Source organism: Eptesicus fuscus, chromosome 9, assembly GCF_027574615.1.
Source record: "Eptesicus fuscus isolate TK198812 chromosome 9, DD_ASM_mEF_20220401, whole genome shotgun sequence".
In the NCBI taxonomy this organism is placed as follows: Eukaryota; Metazoa; Chordata; class Mammalia; order Chiroptera; family Vespertilionidae; genus Eptesicus; species Eptesicus fuscus.
Genome location: NC_072481.1, coordinates 43,896,292 through 43,910,415, shown reverse-complemented (window position 1 = coordinate 43,910,415; position 14,124 = coordinate 43,896,292). Strand labels below are relative to the sequence as shown.

At 38.7% G+C, this 14,124-nt stretch overlaps 1 protein-coding gene across 2 annotated transcripts in view; it reads right to left on the bottom strand.

Annotated features, from left to right (window-relative positions):
- The window catches only part of ATG4C (autophagy related 4C cysteine peptidase), an 81,215-nt gene that overhangs the window by 22,304 nt on the left and 44,787 nt on the right, over positions 1-14,124 (bottom strand). For both annotated transcript variants that reach the window (XM_054721303.1, XM_054721304.1), the window contains exons 5-7: positions 12,339-12,669; positions 9,588-9,658; positions 2,491-2,627 (exon numbers count right to left, since the gene is read on the bottom strand). In XM_054721303.1, the coding sequence (XP_054577278.1) occupies positions 2,491-2,627; positions 9,588-9,658; positions 12,339-12,669 (539 nt within the window). The remainder of the gene's footprint in view (positions 1-2,490; positions 2,628-9,587; positions 9,659-12,338; positions 12,670-14,124) is intronic.

Genomic DNA, 14,124 nt, shown 5'->3' with positions numbered 1-14,124 from the left:
TTTCAATTGTAAGTGAATGCCTCTTTACATGATTTCATTTTGGCTTCTGACCCAACCACCCGCTCTGATCAAGCATAAAACCTAGCATATGATCTACTTCACTTGGCCACTTCAGCTCTTTTTACCTGATAATTGAAAAATTAAAATGTGTCAATAGTCACTGCTCTCTCATTTTAGTGGACTATAGTATGAATTAATTTAGTAAAAACTCAAAAAACTGTTACACTTTTAAAAGTCCATGTTTTAAGGAAAACCAACCAAAAGTTCTAGTCTCTCTTACCAATTTGCTATCTGAATTTGACCATAGCACTTAACTTCTGTCTTTTCTGTTTTATAAAGACAATCCAGTTCCTGACTGTGAGGGCAAAATGAGATTAACCTGTATTGAAAGTGTTATACAAATAGGAGAGTTTACAAATATTTGTTGAGCAACTCCTATATGCCAACCAGGGTTCATTTCACCACAATTCAGGCTCCAATGAATCACTCAGGAACATTAGGCAGTCCCGCCATCTGAGAGATACTGTCAATACCTCTAAGTAGCAAAGCCCTCGGCCAGAGATAACATTCCTCAAAGCCAACTGCAGCCCACTCCACCAGCAATGGGGTTGTGGCTAAAGGAGTCAGTTCTAAGATTGGATCAGTTTCTAATCTTTTCATGGTAGTGGGAAAAGGAGAGGGAATCCAGTTCAGATTTTGTTAGAACCTACTGAGACATGACAAGATGCCCCAAGTCTTAAAATCTTCAAAGGACTCTCTAAATAAAATGGTTTATAACTTCGCACATTCTACCAATAACTCCATTAAAGAACCCACATGTTAGAAATCAAAACCCCATTTCTACCTAAAGGATTAATATGTTATTAATATATGATATTATTGGCATTATTAGTAACAAGTGTACCTACAAAATTTTAGTAACTGTTAGGAGAGCCAATATGCCAGCTAAAAGATTTCCATATACCACATACTGAAAAGAATTGGTCTAGGTTTTTAGAATCAGTACAATTTAACCTGAAGATATATTTCCCAACATATACTTAGGGACCACAATATGGGATTAATGCTTCATGTGGGGGAAAAATTATTATGAGTCATAAAACACAAATCTAGACTTTATTTCAAGATCACTATATCTCATAACACTCCATTCAAAAAGGAATTTGATCTCTGCCTTTGGAAAAATGAGAAAATTTATTAAAACTATGCAAATAATATAAATATAATACTAACCAGCAACTAAGTATTTCAAAAGTTAAAGTTGGTGCCCAAATAAAGATTAGGTTATTTAGGAAAAAAGAATTATGAAATAGAACAGATTTTTAACTGGTTATTATGAAGAAAACAAAGTTGGAACCTCTCTACAGTGTATCTTCATCATTTCTGTCTATATAAATAATCATCCTAACTTCTTATGGACCTCATGGTGACACAGGAAACAAATTAATAGATAATGCAGCCATAATAGAAAAGTCAGTTTATTTCAATAACTACTTGACATAATTTAATGTGGGTTTTATGAATAAATAAAGGTACATACCTTTAAAAATCACAAATAACAATAATGAGAAATGTAGACATATTACAAATTAGAGGCCCAGTGCACGAATTTGTGCACCAGTGGGGTCCCTCAGCCTGGTCTGCGGGACTGGGCCAAAACCAACTCTCTAACATCCCCCGAGGGTTCCCGGATTGCAAAAGGGCGCAGGCCAGGCAGAGGGACCCCACTGGTGCATGATCAGGGCCGGGGAGAGATGCGGGAGATTGGCTAGCCGGGGAGGGACCGCGGGAGGGCTCCGGGGCATGTCCAGACCATCTCGCTCAGTCCTGATCAGCCAGACCCCAACAGCAAGCTAACCTACCGGTTGGAGCATCTGCCACCTGGTGGTCAGTGCACGTCATAGCAAGCAGTTGAGTGGCCTTAGCATATCATACTTTGATTGGTTGAACGGCCAACCAGTCGACCAGACCCTTAGCATATTAGGCTTTTATTACATAGAATTATGATTTTTGCTGCATCTGTGTCTCCTTGACTAGCTACACAGATTAAAAGGCTTTTCATCTTGTCATAGAACACTGCCCCCTTCAAATCACATCTGATCTTTAATGAAATTTGAAATCTCTGTCAGCCCTGGCCCGTGTGGCTCAGTTGTTTGGGCGTCATCCATGCACCGAAACACTGAAAGGCTGTCAATTCAATTCCCAATCAGGGCACATGCCAGTTTGCAGGCTTGATCCCTGGTAGGGTGCATGCAGGAGGCAGACTATTCATGTTTTGCTCTCACATTGATGTTTCTCTCTCTCCTCCTCCCATCCTCTTTCTTTAAAACTTAATTTTTTAATATTTTTTTTAAATATCTAATGTCAAACTTTATGATCTACAACTATAAAATCATCACTATTCATTTCATAGAAAAATATTGCAAACCTTCTATATTTTTCATATGAGCTATTATTGCCTTAAAAAAATAAACAGCTCTCATCTCTTACCTTTATAAACTCTAAGTAGTCGGTGTTGGTTCTTTCTCCACCAAGTCTAACAGGAACTAGAATAATAACAGCTTTGTCATCTGTATTACCAGAGGCCACGGAAGCACACTGTTTATCAATTACATCTGAACTGTAAACTGAAAAAAAACACACAATGAATATGTATTAAATGGCCCTAACCGGTTTGGCTCAGTGGATAGAGCGTTGGCCTGCGGACTCAAGGGTCCCAGGTTCGATTCCAGTCAAGGGCATGTACCTTGGTTGCGGGCACATCCCCAGTAGGGAGTGTGCAGGAGGCAGCTGATTGATGTTTCTCTCTCATCGATGTTTCTAACTCTCTATCCCTCTCTCTTCCTCTCTGTAAAAAAACAATAAAATATATATTTTTTAAAAATATGTATTAAATGTTCTCAGAAACATTTTTACCCTAATTCCCCCACACTGGCCAGTCACCTGATCTCTGACGTCACTATCAAAGTCTCAATGAGTTAAAAATACCTACCTCATTTATGCACTCAACAGATACTTATTGAGTAGCTACTACATCGCACTGGGGCTTCAAGAGTGAGCAAAATGGAGAAAAGTCCCTCTAAAAGAGCATACACTCTATACAGGGAAATGGGCAATAAATAAATAAAATATATGTCAGATGGTGCTTCAAAGAAAAACAAGGGGAGAAAGATGGATAGGAAATGCTGGGGGCAGGGTCAATTTAAAATCAGATGGTGGGCAAGATCTTGTGAGAAACTTAAAGTAAGAAACCAAGTAATGCAGATACCTAGGAGAAGAGCATTCCAGGCAGAAAGATCACCAAGTGCAAATGCCTTAGGGTAGAAGCACAGCTAGCATGTACCAGGAATAAGAGGCGGGTGCCTCTGAAGGGAAGTGAGCAAGGGGTACAGGAGATAAAGCATGAGGTAAGGAGATAAAGTTACCGACTAGGAGAGAGTGAAGACAGACTGTGTGCACTCTTAAAGGCCACTGTAAAGACTTCAGCTTTTACTTGAAATGAGATGGGAAGCCATTGAGGAGTTTTTTTAGGAAAGGAATGTCCTGCTCTGACTTACACTTCACCAGTCTGGTTCACGTGTTGAAGGCAGACTATAGGCAAGGGCTGAAGCCCAGAGAACAGCTAGAAAGCCCCTGCAGTAATTCAGCAAGAGAGGATGATGGCTTGAACAAAGGCAGTAATTATGAAGACTGGGGATGGTGACAGCATGGTCCTGTGGAGGCAGGGAAAAGTGATCAGTTTGAAGATAAATAATTCTCTAATACATTAAACGTAAAGTGTGAGAGATGAAAACGGAGTCATGGGTGATTTGAAGGTATCAGCAAGGGGAGGGAGGCAAATATAAGAGGGAGGATTGGAAACTCGGTTTTTAGACACGCTAAGTTTGAGATGCCTATTAGACATGCAAGCAAAGAGGAAGGCAGTCATGGACACAAAAGCCTGGATTTGGGGAGAGGCCCAGGGTAGACCTATAAATTCGGGTACTGACCGCAGACAGATGGTCCTGTAAAGCCAAACCCATGTTCACGGAAAAAGACATGGAGTCTAAAGGCTGAGCACAGCACACCAACTATTTTAGAGATCGGGGACATAAGGAAAAACCAGCAAAGGAGACGGAGGAGTTGGATGGACAGGAGATAGAGGGAACCTGAGAGTAGTGTTCTGGAAACTAAGCAAACAAAATGTTACAAAGAAAAGGAGCGCCGAAACCGGTTTGGTTCAGTGGATAGAGCGTCGGCCTGCGGACTCAAGGGTCCCAGGTTCGATTCCGGTCAAGGGCATGTACCTTGGTTGCGGGCACATCCCCAGTAGGGAGTGTGCAAGAGGCAGCTGATCGATGTTTCTAACTCTCTATCCCTCTCCCTTCCTCTCTGTAAAAAATCAATAAAAAATATATATTAAAAAAAAAAAAAAAAAAAGGAGCAAGTGGTCGACAGTGTCAGCTGCTACTGACAGACTGTGTGATGTAAAGACTGAGAAGGGACCACTGGATTCAGCAAGATTAAATTATTGATAAGGGTAGTTTTGGTGGAATGATGGGTGGGAGAGCCTAAGTGGAATAATTCAAGAGAAAATGAGAGAATTCGGTAGAAGCAAATACAGACAAAACTTTATTTTGTTTTGTCCAACATAAAATAGTTTTATTCAAAACTTACTTACACCCACACTCCCTGTCAGTTTAACCAAACTCTTCTGCTCTTCCAGTGAACTGCTTAACAAATTCTGTCTCTTGTGCCCCAGTTCTTCCCTTTAAATTCCAAATTTAGACTTATGAGCTATCAGAATCTTTGGACGCAAGCTTCCCAATTTCCACTAGTCAGTCTAAATCAGCGATTTTGAACCTTTTTGTCTTATGGTACATATAAACTAATTACTCACATTCTGTGGCACACCAAAAATATATACTTTTTTGGCCAATCTGACCAAAAAAAAAAAAAACAACAACAAAAAAACAGGTATAATTTTGAATAATTCACAGTGGACAGCTATTATTATGTTGGCTGTTGTTATTTTTTATTTAACAATCTAAGGGAAAAGAAGTCACTGCCCCTAACTAAATAGTCAGGTATTGCATGTTTTAAAAATTCTCGCCCTAGCTGGTTTGCTCAGTGGATAGAGCATTGGACTGTGGACTGGAAGGACCCAGGTTCGATTCTGGTCAAGGGCACATGCTCGGATTGCGGGCTCGATCCCCAGTAGGGGGCGTGCAGGAGGCAGCTGATCAATGATACTCTCTCATCATTGACGTTTCTATCTCTCTCTCCCTCTCCCTTCCTCTCTGAAATCAATAAAAATTTATTTTAAAAAAAAATAACAAAATAAAAAATTCTTGCAGCACACTGGTTGAAAGTCACTGGTTGAAACCAAAGCTACAAAAATGCCACAACAGTTCTTTCCATTTGTTTCAATGGAAACAACTTTCTCCAAACAACTCAGTAGTGGCTTCTGACTATAGACCTTTAAATTCTCTCACTTTTCTAAGGCAGTGTACACATGACCATCTCCTATCTCTCACTTCTCTGAACTAATACACACGCGATTCAAATGAAGTTTCCCTTCAGAGAGGTCTACTTCCTCCAGAAGCAAATATTGCCACAGTAAGACAAAGTAATAATATTTCCACTGGCCTGTAAAACAACTCCTCCCTTATCAAATGCCTCTTACCCGTCATTTTTTGAGGGCCTCCTACTTACTGAGGTGTTCAATGCTAGAGGGGTATAATAGCAAATAAGACCCTGATTTCAGCGTGTCTGGTTCAATCGTCCAGATGTTTTTCCACCACTTCTAACATATGTAAGGACTATGAAATAGTCTAATTCCATAACAAGCTCACTCCAGCAGATTCCCAACCAAATAATTCGGATGCCTTTCCCCTACCCCTGCTACCTTAACAATCATTGATCTACGGGGAGAAACAGATCATCATAAGGTGATATTACAAGTGATTTCAAGTGCAACATTTAATAGAGATATTTCCAAAATGTTATAGAGCACAGAAAAATCAACTAACTCTGCCTGACGGGAGTAGGAAAGACTTCACCGAAGATGTAAACTTTGAGAATGTTCTTAAAGAATAAGTTAAACAAGAGGCCTTTTAATAATAAGGGACATTCTAAGCAGAGGCAATATGTGCAAAGGCATGAGAAAACATAATAGTATGTGCAAGGAATGGCCTGAAGGTTGAAAGAACTCTGGTGTATCAACATGGAAGACAGTGTTGGGAGGTGATGCTGGAAATGCAGGTCAGAACAAATTTATAAAGGACGTCGTGTGCTTCATATGCTAAATAATGAGGCCAGAGTAAATGGAGAGTCATAGGTTTTTAAATTAAGGGACATGATCAGTTTCTGTTGATCAGATAGATCGAAAAGAGGAGAGACACAAGGAAATCAAGTTAAAGTCCAAGTTATAGATAAGGGTCTGATCTAAATCAATGAGAGTAGAGAAGTGAGAAGAGATTTCAGAAAGAAATTTTTTAAGTGCAATTGGTAAGCTTTGGTTGAGGAGAGTCAAGAATAAGTAAGTGTATGCATATGGACATGATACTATTAGTAAAGTAAAAATAGAAAGGAAGGAGTGGGGTAGAGGGAAGTGATGAGTTTAATCTTAAACATGCTGAATTTGAAGTGTTTGAAAACATCTAGGTAGAAATATTTGAAGGGCAGAAGAAAACATAAGTTACCTCATATTAGCACAAGCAACATTGAAAATGTAGTTTCAAACGTCCAATTTATAAAGGACATTGTACTGTAGTATATACAGTGCAGAGTCTTAACTACTTTAAGCCATAGAAAGAGATGCAATTACAAATGAAGAGAATACCGAATAAGAAGAGGATGAAATGAAAGGAAAATGGAGCCTTTTAAAATACTAATGATGGCAGAGGGGGGAAATTATTGATAAAATCTGGCTTCACCTAATTCCTAACCCTATAATTTATCAAAATACACTACACTAATATAAACTCTTCCTTTAGGATTCTGAAACATCAGTGTTAAAGATTTTAAAAACTACTTGAAAATAAACAAACCATTTACTAGTATATAATGAGGAACTTTGTGTTGTTTAATTAACAATATGTAACATTTAAAGACCAAGGCTGTTTGTTAGCAATAAAAGCACAAAAGGCAAATTCATAAATTTATTTAATGATTAACTATTTAAGTACATCCTTTGGCTAATTAGCACTCATAACACATCAAATTTTATTTGCAAGTATTCCTAGCTAAAACAAATATATAGTACCTGCAAAAATCATACTCATCTGAAAATTTACAATTTTCATTTTCATATGGCTATCAGCCTTTCTTAAAAACAACAATTAACCTTAACAAAAAAACAAAGTGCATGTGTACTTAGTTACCATTCTTTCCACATTATAAACACTACTTAGTTATTAGGGTATCCTTTACAAAATAAAGCATTTTGCAAATACCTTCATATTAAACTAGAGGCCCAGTGCACAAAAATATGTGCACGGAGGTGGGGGGGGGGGGGCTAAGTCCAGCCTGACCCCTCTCAGAGTCCAGGAGCCCTCAGGGGATGGCCTCCCTCTGCTGGAGATGACCGGCCAATCAGGGGAAGGCAACGCCCCCGTCACGCCTCTGCTGCTGCCACTGTTGGCCACCATGGCTGCCTGAACCTCAGCCCTCGCAGCCACCACGGCTTGCCTGAGCCTCGGGCCGGCCCTGGCAGTGGCAGCCACCATCATCAGCTTGCCTGAGACTCAAGCAGCCGCTGCGGCTTTGTCCGGAAGGACGTCCGGAAAATATCCGCTCTAATTAGCATATTACCCTTTTATTAGTATAGATATGATTGAAGTACATTTAACTTTCCCCAAACATTAACATATTTTATCCTGATAATAGCATTTCTATAAAAAGTAAATTTAACAGTATGTGATGGCTTATTTAAAGGCACTTTTATTTTATCAGCAAATTAAAGTCTCTATTTTACTCCCAACAGAGTTTAACATTATTATAGATATTGGTGCCCTGGCCAGTGTGGCTGAGTTGGTTGGAGCATCATCCCCAACACTGAAAGGTGGCGGGTCCAATTCCTGGTCAGGGCACATGCCCAGGTTTCAGTTTCAATCCTGGTCAAAGCACATTCGGTAGATAGCCGGTCAATATTTCTCTCTCTCATTGATGTTTCTCTCTCTCTCTCCCTTCCTCTAAAATCAATAATACATACATACATACATACATACATACATACATACATAAATATTGGTCATTAAACAGAAGAACCAAAACAATAAAACAAGGCAAAATTCTGGACAATAGCTGCAACATTAGATGATGTACTGAAGCACTATTGCAAAACAAATCCAAACGAAGAATTTTACCTCCTGGAAACATAACCATTGATGAGAAGGTACTTGGCACACACTCGGCCCAAATATATATCTTTGTTAAATTTTCCCATCTAGCTTTTTCTAAAGTAGTCATTTTAAATATTGGAATTTTCTTTAATAGCTTATTTTAGTATTGCAACTAAGAATTCATAGTATATTAAGAAATATTTAATAAGTGCCTACTATGTGTAGGGGGTTATATAGGAATACAAATGTGTAAGACATGGTCCCTACCTTCATAATCATCTATACTAATAATAGAGGAATATGCAAATTGGCTGGGACGCCGTAACATAACGACCGAACAGCAGGGACCTGAGGCTGCATGGCTCCTGGCCGGGGCAAAGGACCTCAGGTCGCGCCCCCTACCCTGGTACCGGGCCTGGGGACCTGAGGCTGTGCCCCCCCACCCAGCGGAGCTTGACGGGGGACCTCAGGCTGTGCCCCCTGCCCTGGCACCAGGTTGAGGGACCTGAAGCTGCACCAAGGGACTTGAGGCTGCACCCCCCCACCCAGCGGGGCTTGACAGGGGACCTGAGGCTGCACCCCCGGCCCGGCGGGGCTTGACGGGGGTGGGGCCAGCTGGGTCTGAGTCTCACCCAATGGGGGTGGGGCCAGCCAGGTCTGGGTCTCACCCAATGGGGTTGGGGCCAGCCGGGTCTGGGTCTCCTGCATTTTCAAAGTGCGTGCACAGCTGCGCCGAAACTGGTTTGGCTCAGTGGATAGAGCGTCGGCCTGAGGACTCAAGGGTCCCAGGTTCGATTCTGGTCAAGGGCATGTACCTTGGTTGCGGGCACATCCCCAGTAGGGGGTGTGCAAGAGGCAGCTGATCGATGTTTCTCTCTCATCGATGTTTCTAACTCTCTATCCCTCTCTCTTCCTCTCTGTAAAAAATCAATAAAATATATTTTAAAAAAACAAAAAAAAAAACAAAGTGTGTGCAGGTGGTGGGCAGGGGCTTGACTCTAAGTCCCACAGTGCACCCCAGATTCTGACAGGAGGGAGATTTTCATATACATTTTAATAATTTTCTTTCATCTCTGACACTTCTATTATAGAGAAAGGGCAAATAGCAATATTAAAATATTTCCTCTAATTAATTCCCTTTTAATGTGCACGAATTTCATGCACCAGGCCACTAGTTTAGAATATAATTGGGATAACCTAAACACATATGAAAAAGTCTGAACAACTGAACAGTTGAAAATTAAAATTATTTATATTCCTTACCTGTACAATCTTGCGCAACATAAATAGTTATTCCTCGTAAATCAGGGTGTTTTGCTTCTTCAACTGCTTTTCTAAGAAATAACAAGTACATCCTTTAAAATCCTAGCTGTTCTTTTCAGTTGGTAAGTAAAGAGTTACGAGGAAAGAAATCCATCATTTCCCTGACATTCTCTTAACTTGTAATGTCTGCTTTCAAAACTATCCTCTGAGTGGTATCAAAAATCAGTTCAATTTTTTCAAAGTTGATTATTACACTAAATTACTCTAAGAACATTAAACACTTGCTAACCAATGGTATTACAATATGCTTCAAGGTTTGCTTCATATTAACTTACAATACTGACTAGCAGTGAATTTCTATTTGTCCACTGGTACACTTATGAAAGTCTTTTTCTTTTCTTTAAACAATAGCATGACTTTTTTTTCTTCATTCAAAAACCTGTATGGCATGAACAAATAAATTTCCTAATTTCAAGTCTTAGAATTCTATAGACCTAACTGAAAATTGAAATATATTTCTAAGTGAGTATAATGTTCTCAAAGGTGCACAATATAGCCCTGGTTGTTGTGGCTCAGTTGGTTGAGTGTCATTCCATGCACCAAAAGGTCATCAGTTCGATTCCCGGTCAGGACACATGCCTGGGTTGCAGGCTCAGCTCAATCCCCAGTAGGGGGCATGAAGCAGGAGGCAGTGGATCCCATGTTTCTCTTTCCCTATTCCTTCATCTCTAAAATTAATAAAAGCATTTTTTTTAAAGGTGCATGATAGTTTTTAAAAATCACAATATCTTGCCCTAGCTGGTTTTGCTCAGTGGATAGAGCATCAGCCTGAGGACTGAAGGGTCCCAGGTTCAATTCCGGTCAGGGGCACATGCCCAGGTTGCATGCTAGATCCCCAGTGGAGGGCGTGCAGGAGGCAGCTGGTCAATGACTCTCTCTCATCATTGATGTTTCTAGCTATCACTCTCCATTTCTTTCTGAAATAAATAAAAATATATTTTTTTAAAAATCACAATATCTTGTAAAAGGAAATTACACAAGTTATAAAAATATAAATATTTTTACTTAACTATATCTTTATAATCTTTAACTTAACATGCATGTTAACTTATTATACATGTTTGTTTAATAGTACAGAAGGGTCAATAACTATAGGCCATAAGACAAGTATGACCTACGGTCTGGGTTTGTTTTTTTTTATAAGAATGGTTTTTACCGTGTAAAGGCTTGTTTTTAAAAAGAAAGCAAGAAAGAAAAAAATAGAAAAGAAAAATGAGCAATAGAGACCTTATAAGGCCTGCAAAGACTAAAATATTTACTATCAGGCCTTTTACAAAAAAGTCTTCTGCACCTTGAAGAGTAGAAGCTAAGCATTTATGCTTATGCTTTTATAAATGCCATACCAAGCTGAACTTGATATTATTAACAATCCATTTAATAACATTATGCAAATACTTTTTCAATTGTAAGCATCTGACCTATAAAATATAACAGTAATTTAATATAGTATGCAAAAAATTTGGTAATAATTTCCAAATTTATATATGACTGTAAATGGAATAAATTTACTACAACATACTATACCTGGATGACATATTAATAATTCCATTTATCTACACTAATAAAAGCATAAGATGCAAATTGACCATACCTTCGCGATGCCCACCAGCCAATCAGGAGTGAGTATGCAAATTAACACAACAAAGATGGTGTGTTAATTTGTATACACAGGCGCCGAGTGGCTGGGGGTGGGGTGGGGCGGGATGCTTGCGTAGTCGGCAACGACACAGGCGTTCCACACCGCCCCAGCCGCTCCAGGCCTCTGGGCAGTGTGGGAAGGCGGAAAGGCGGCTCCAGCCAGAGCGAAGGCGGTGCCGGCAGCCAGGGGAAGGAAGGCCCATTCTTGCACGAATCTTCGTGCATCGGGCCTCTAGTAGTAATAATAATGGGACATACAACAAATAAGACTATTTTTAAAAAACTTAAGTAGTATCCAAATAAATGGCACACAAAAAAATGAGGTATAGAGAAATTTGACCTTAGACTTTTTTTTTTTTTTTTTTTTTTCAGAGAGGAAGGAAGAGGGAGAGAGAGAAACACAGATGATGAGAGAGAATCACTGATCAGCTGCCTCCTGCATGCCCCCTATTGGGGGATCAAGCCCGCAACCTGGGCAGTGCCCTTGACCAGAATTGAACCTGGGACTCTTCAGTCCACAGGTCGACACTCTATCCACTGAGCCAAACTGGCTAAGGCGACTTTCGATTTTTTTCTAACTATTCTGTCACAAACTATTTTACTAAGATAAAATTATAATATTAATAGTCCCATACAAGAATTTGATAAATGCAAAGAAATGCTGAAAACATCCATTTTAGTTCTTGACATTTCATTACACTATCAGTACATTACAGCCCCCAAGTTATACTAAAAAAAAAACACACAAAAAACCTGTAATGTTATGTATGTTCCAAAGTTTAGTTGTTAGTATTTAGAATAATTCAATAAGGTAGTTTAATGAAAACCTGGTTAGAAAGAGACTTAGATATCTATATCTGTGAGCAAATTAAGAAAACTGTCAGTAAATGAAATGTAACTACAGTTGCAAAATGTTTCAAATAAAAGCTCCTTTATGAATATTCACACATAGTTAGACTTTAAAAGTTCTAATGACGTATATACCCTGCAAAAATCAGTATCTCTGAGCCTGAGAACCTCTGCCATGAGATCAAAGATTGTAAGACATTTTACCTTAAAATGTGAGCCACCACAGCTGGTCCATACCAATCTCCAGCTTTTTTCCCAGACTTCTTTCCATATTCTATCAGTCGATGTAAGCCAAAGAGAGCCAAGGGGGAGTCACCAAACCAAGAGACGATTTTCCTGTGATAAATTTCATTTCGCATTTCATGATCATCAGAGTACCTCCCAATTGTGTCCTTCAGAGAAATTGTTGGGGTTTTGAGTTCTCTTTCCCCTGACAGCGATGCTTCAAATGATGCAGTAAATTTTTTTACAGTGTGGGAAGTCCATGATTCAGAGTCTGAATTTTCAATGTTCAAAGCATCAGGCCAGGTCCAAGCTATAGTAGTTCCAAAGCAAGGTGTTCAGATCTTTTAAATAGTTAGACTTTAACAATTCTACTAAAATAAGTATGCAGCATTTAAACTCAGATGGGTTACTAAACTAAAATAGTAAGCTCAGAAGAGGTAAATTTATAGAGACAGAAAGTAGATTAATAATTGCTTATGGAACAGGAGTGTATTGGGAGTAAATACTAATAGATATGAGGTTTCTTTTGGGGATGATGAAATTATCCTAAAATTAGATTATGGTGATGGTTACAGAACTTTGTAAATATACTAAAAATCACTGAATTGTTCACTTTAAATGAGTGAGTTTATGATATGTAGATTATATCTCAATAAAGTTGATTTAAAAAAGAGAGGGCAATGGAGGAAAAAAAGGGATATATGTAATACTTTCAAATAAAGATTTAAAAAAAAAAAAGCAAATAAAATGCAGCCAGTTTGGCTCAGGTCTTGAGTGTTAGTTAACCTATGAACCAGAAGGTCATGATTAGATTCCCAGTCAGGGCACATGATCAGGGCACATGCCCCAGGATGCGGGCTTGATCGATCCCCAGTAGGGGGCGTGCAGGAGGCATCCGATCAATGATTCTCTCTCATCATTGATGTTTCTATCTCTCTCCCTTTCCTTTCCTCTCTGAAATCAATAAAAATATATTATAAATAAATAAATAAGTACACTTTTTTTAAAAAAAAGAAGCAAATAAAGGTATGAGTGGAGAAATAGGTCAATATATCGATAATGCTTACTTTTGAGTAGCAATATTATTCTCTGGACTCTTCTATAGTTTCTATAATTTCTAAAATTGGACTGTATTACATAAAAACAGGGGGGAAAATCACAAAATGAAAGACCCCCTCCAAAAAAAGAAAGTGAGAGAGAGAGAGAAATAGCAAACTCAGGCACACATAGACTATTCTGGATATGCTTTTTTTCTTTTCTTTGACAGCACTGAGATGGGATAAAGTCTTTTGTATTCCATTACCTGTACTGCTTATCAGATATCCAGTCTTGACCACCCAAAGGCACAGTGAACATATTCACTAACATTCAGAGGATTTATGAGAGAATAACTTCAGAAAACAAGTTTGTTTTGGTTATGTGTTAAAATAGAAGTCTGACTATGGCAATTTTAAATATTTTTAAATGTTTTTTTCTCATACAATCCTTTCAGAATAACATAATCATTGTTTAAGGAGTAATATGAATTTGCTAGTAAATGAAAAGGTATAATAAAGTCATTATAGATCAGAGTTCTTTAAAAAAGTCAATTTTTCCACAATGTCACTGTTTTTAATAACAATACAGTCCCCAAACATAGATGTAATTTCAAGTTAACAAAATGAGTCCTAGATTCAGAGATCTAGTCAAGACTATGAAAAATATTCCAATTCTTGCCCCTGATTTCACAAGACTACAAATAAATCCATCCCAGAGTTTAAAAATT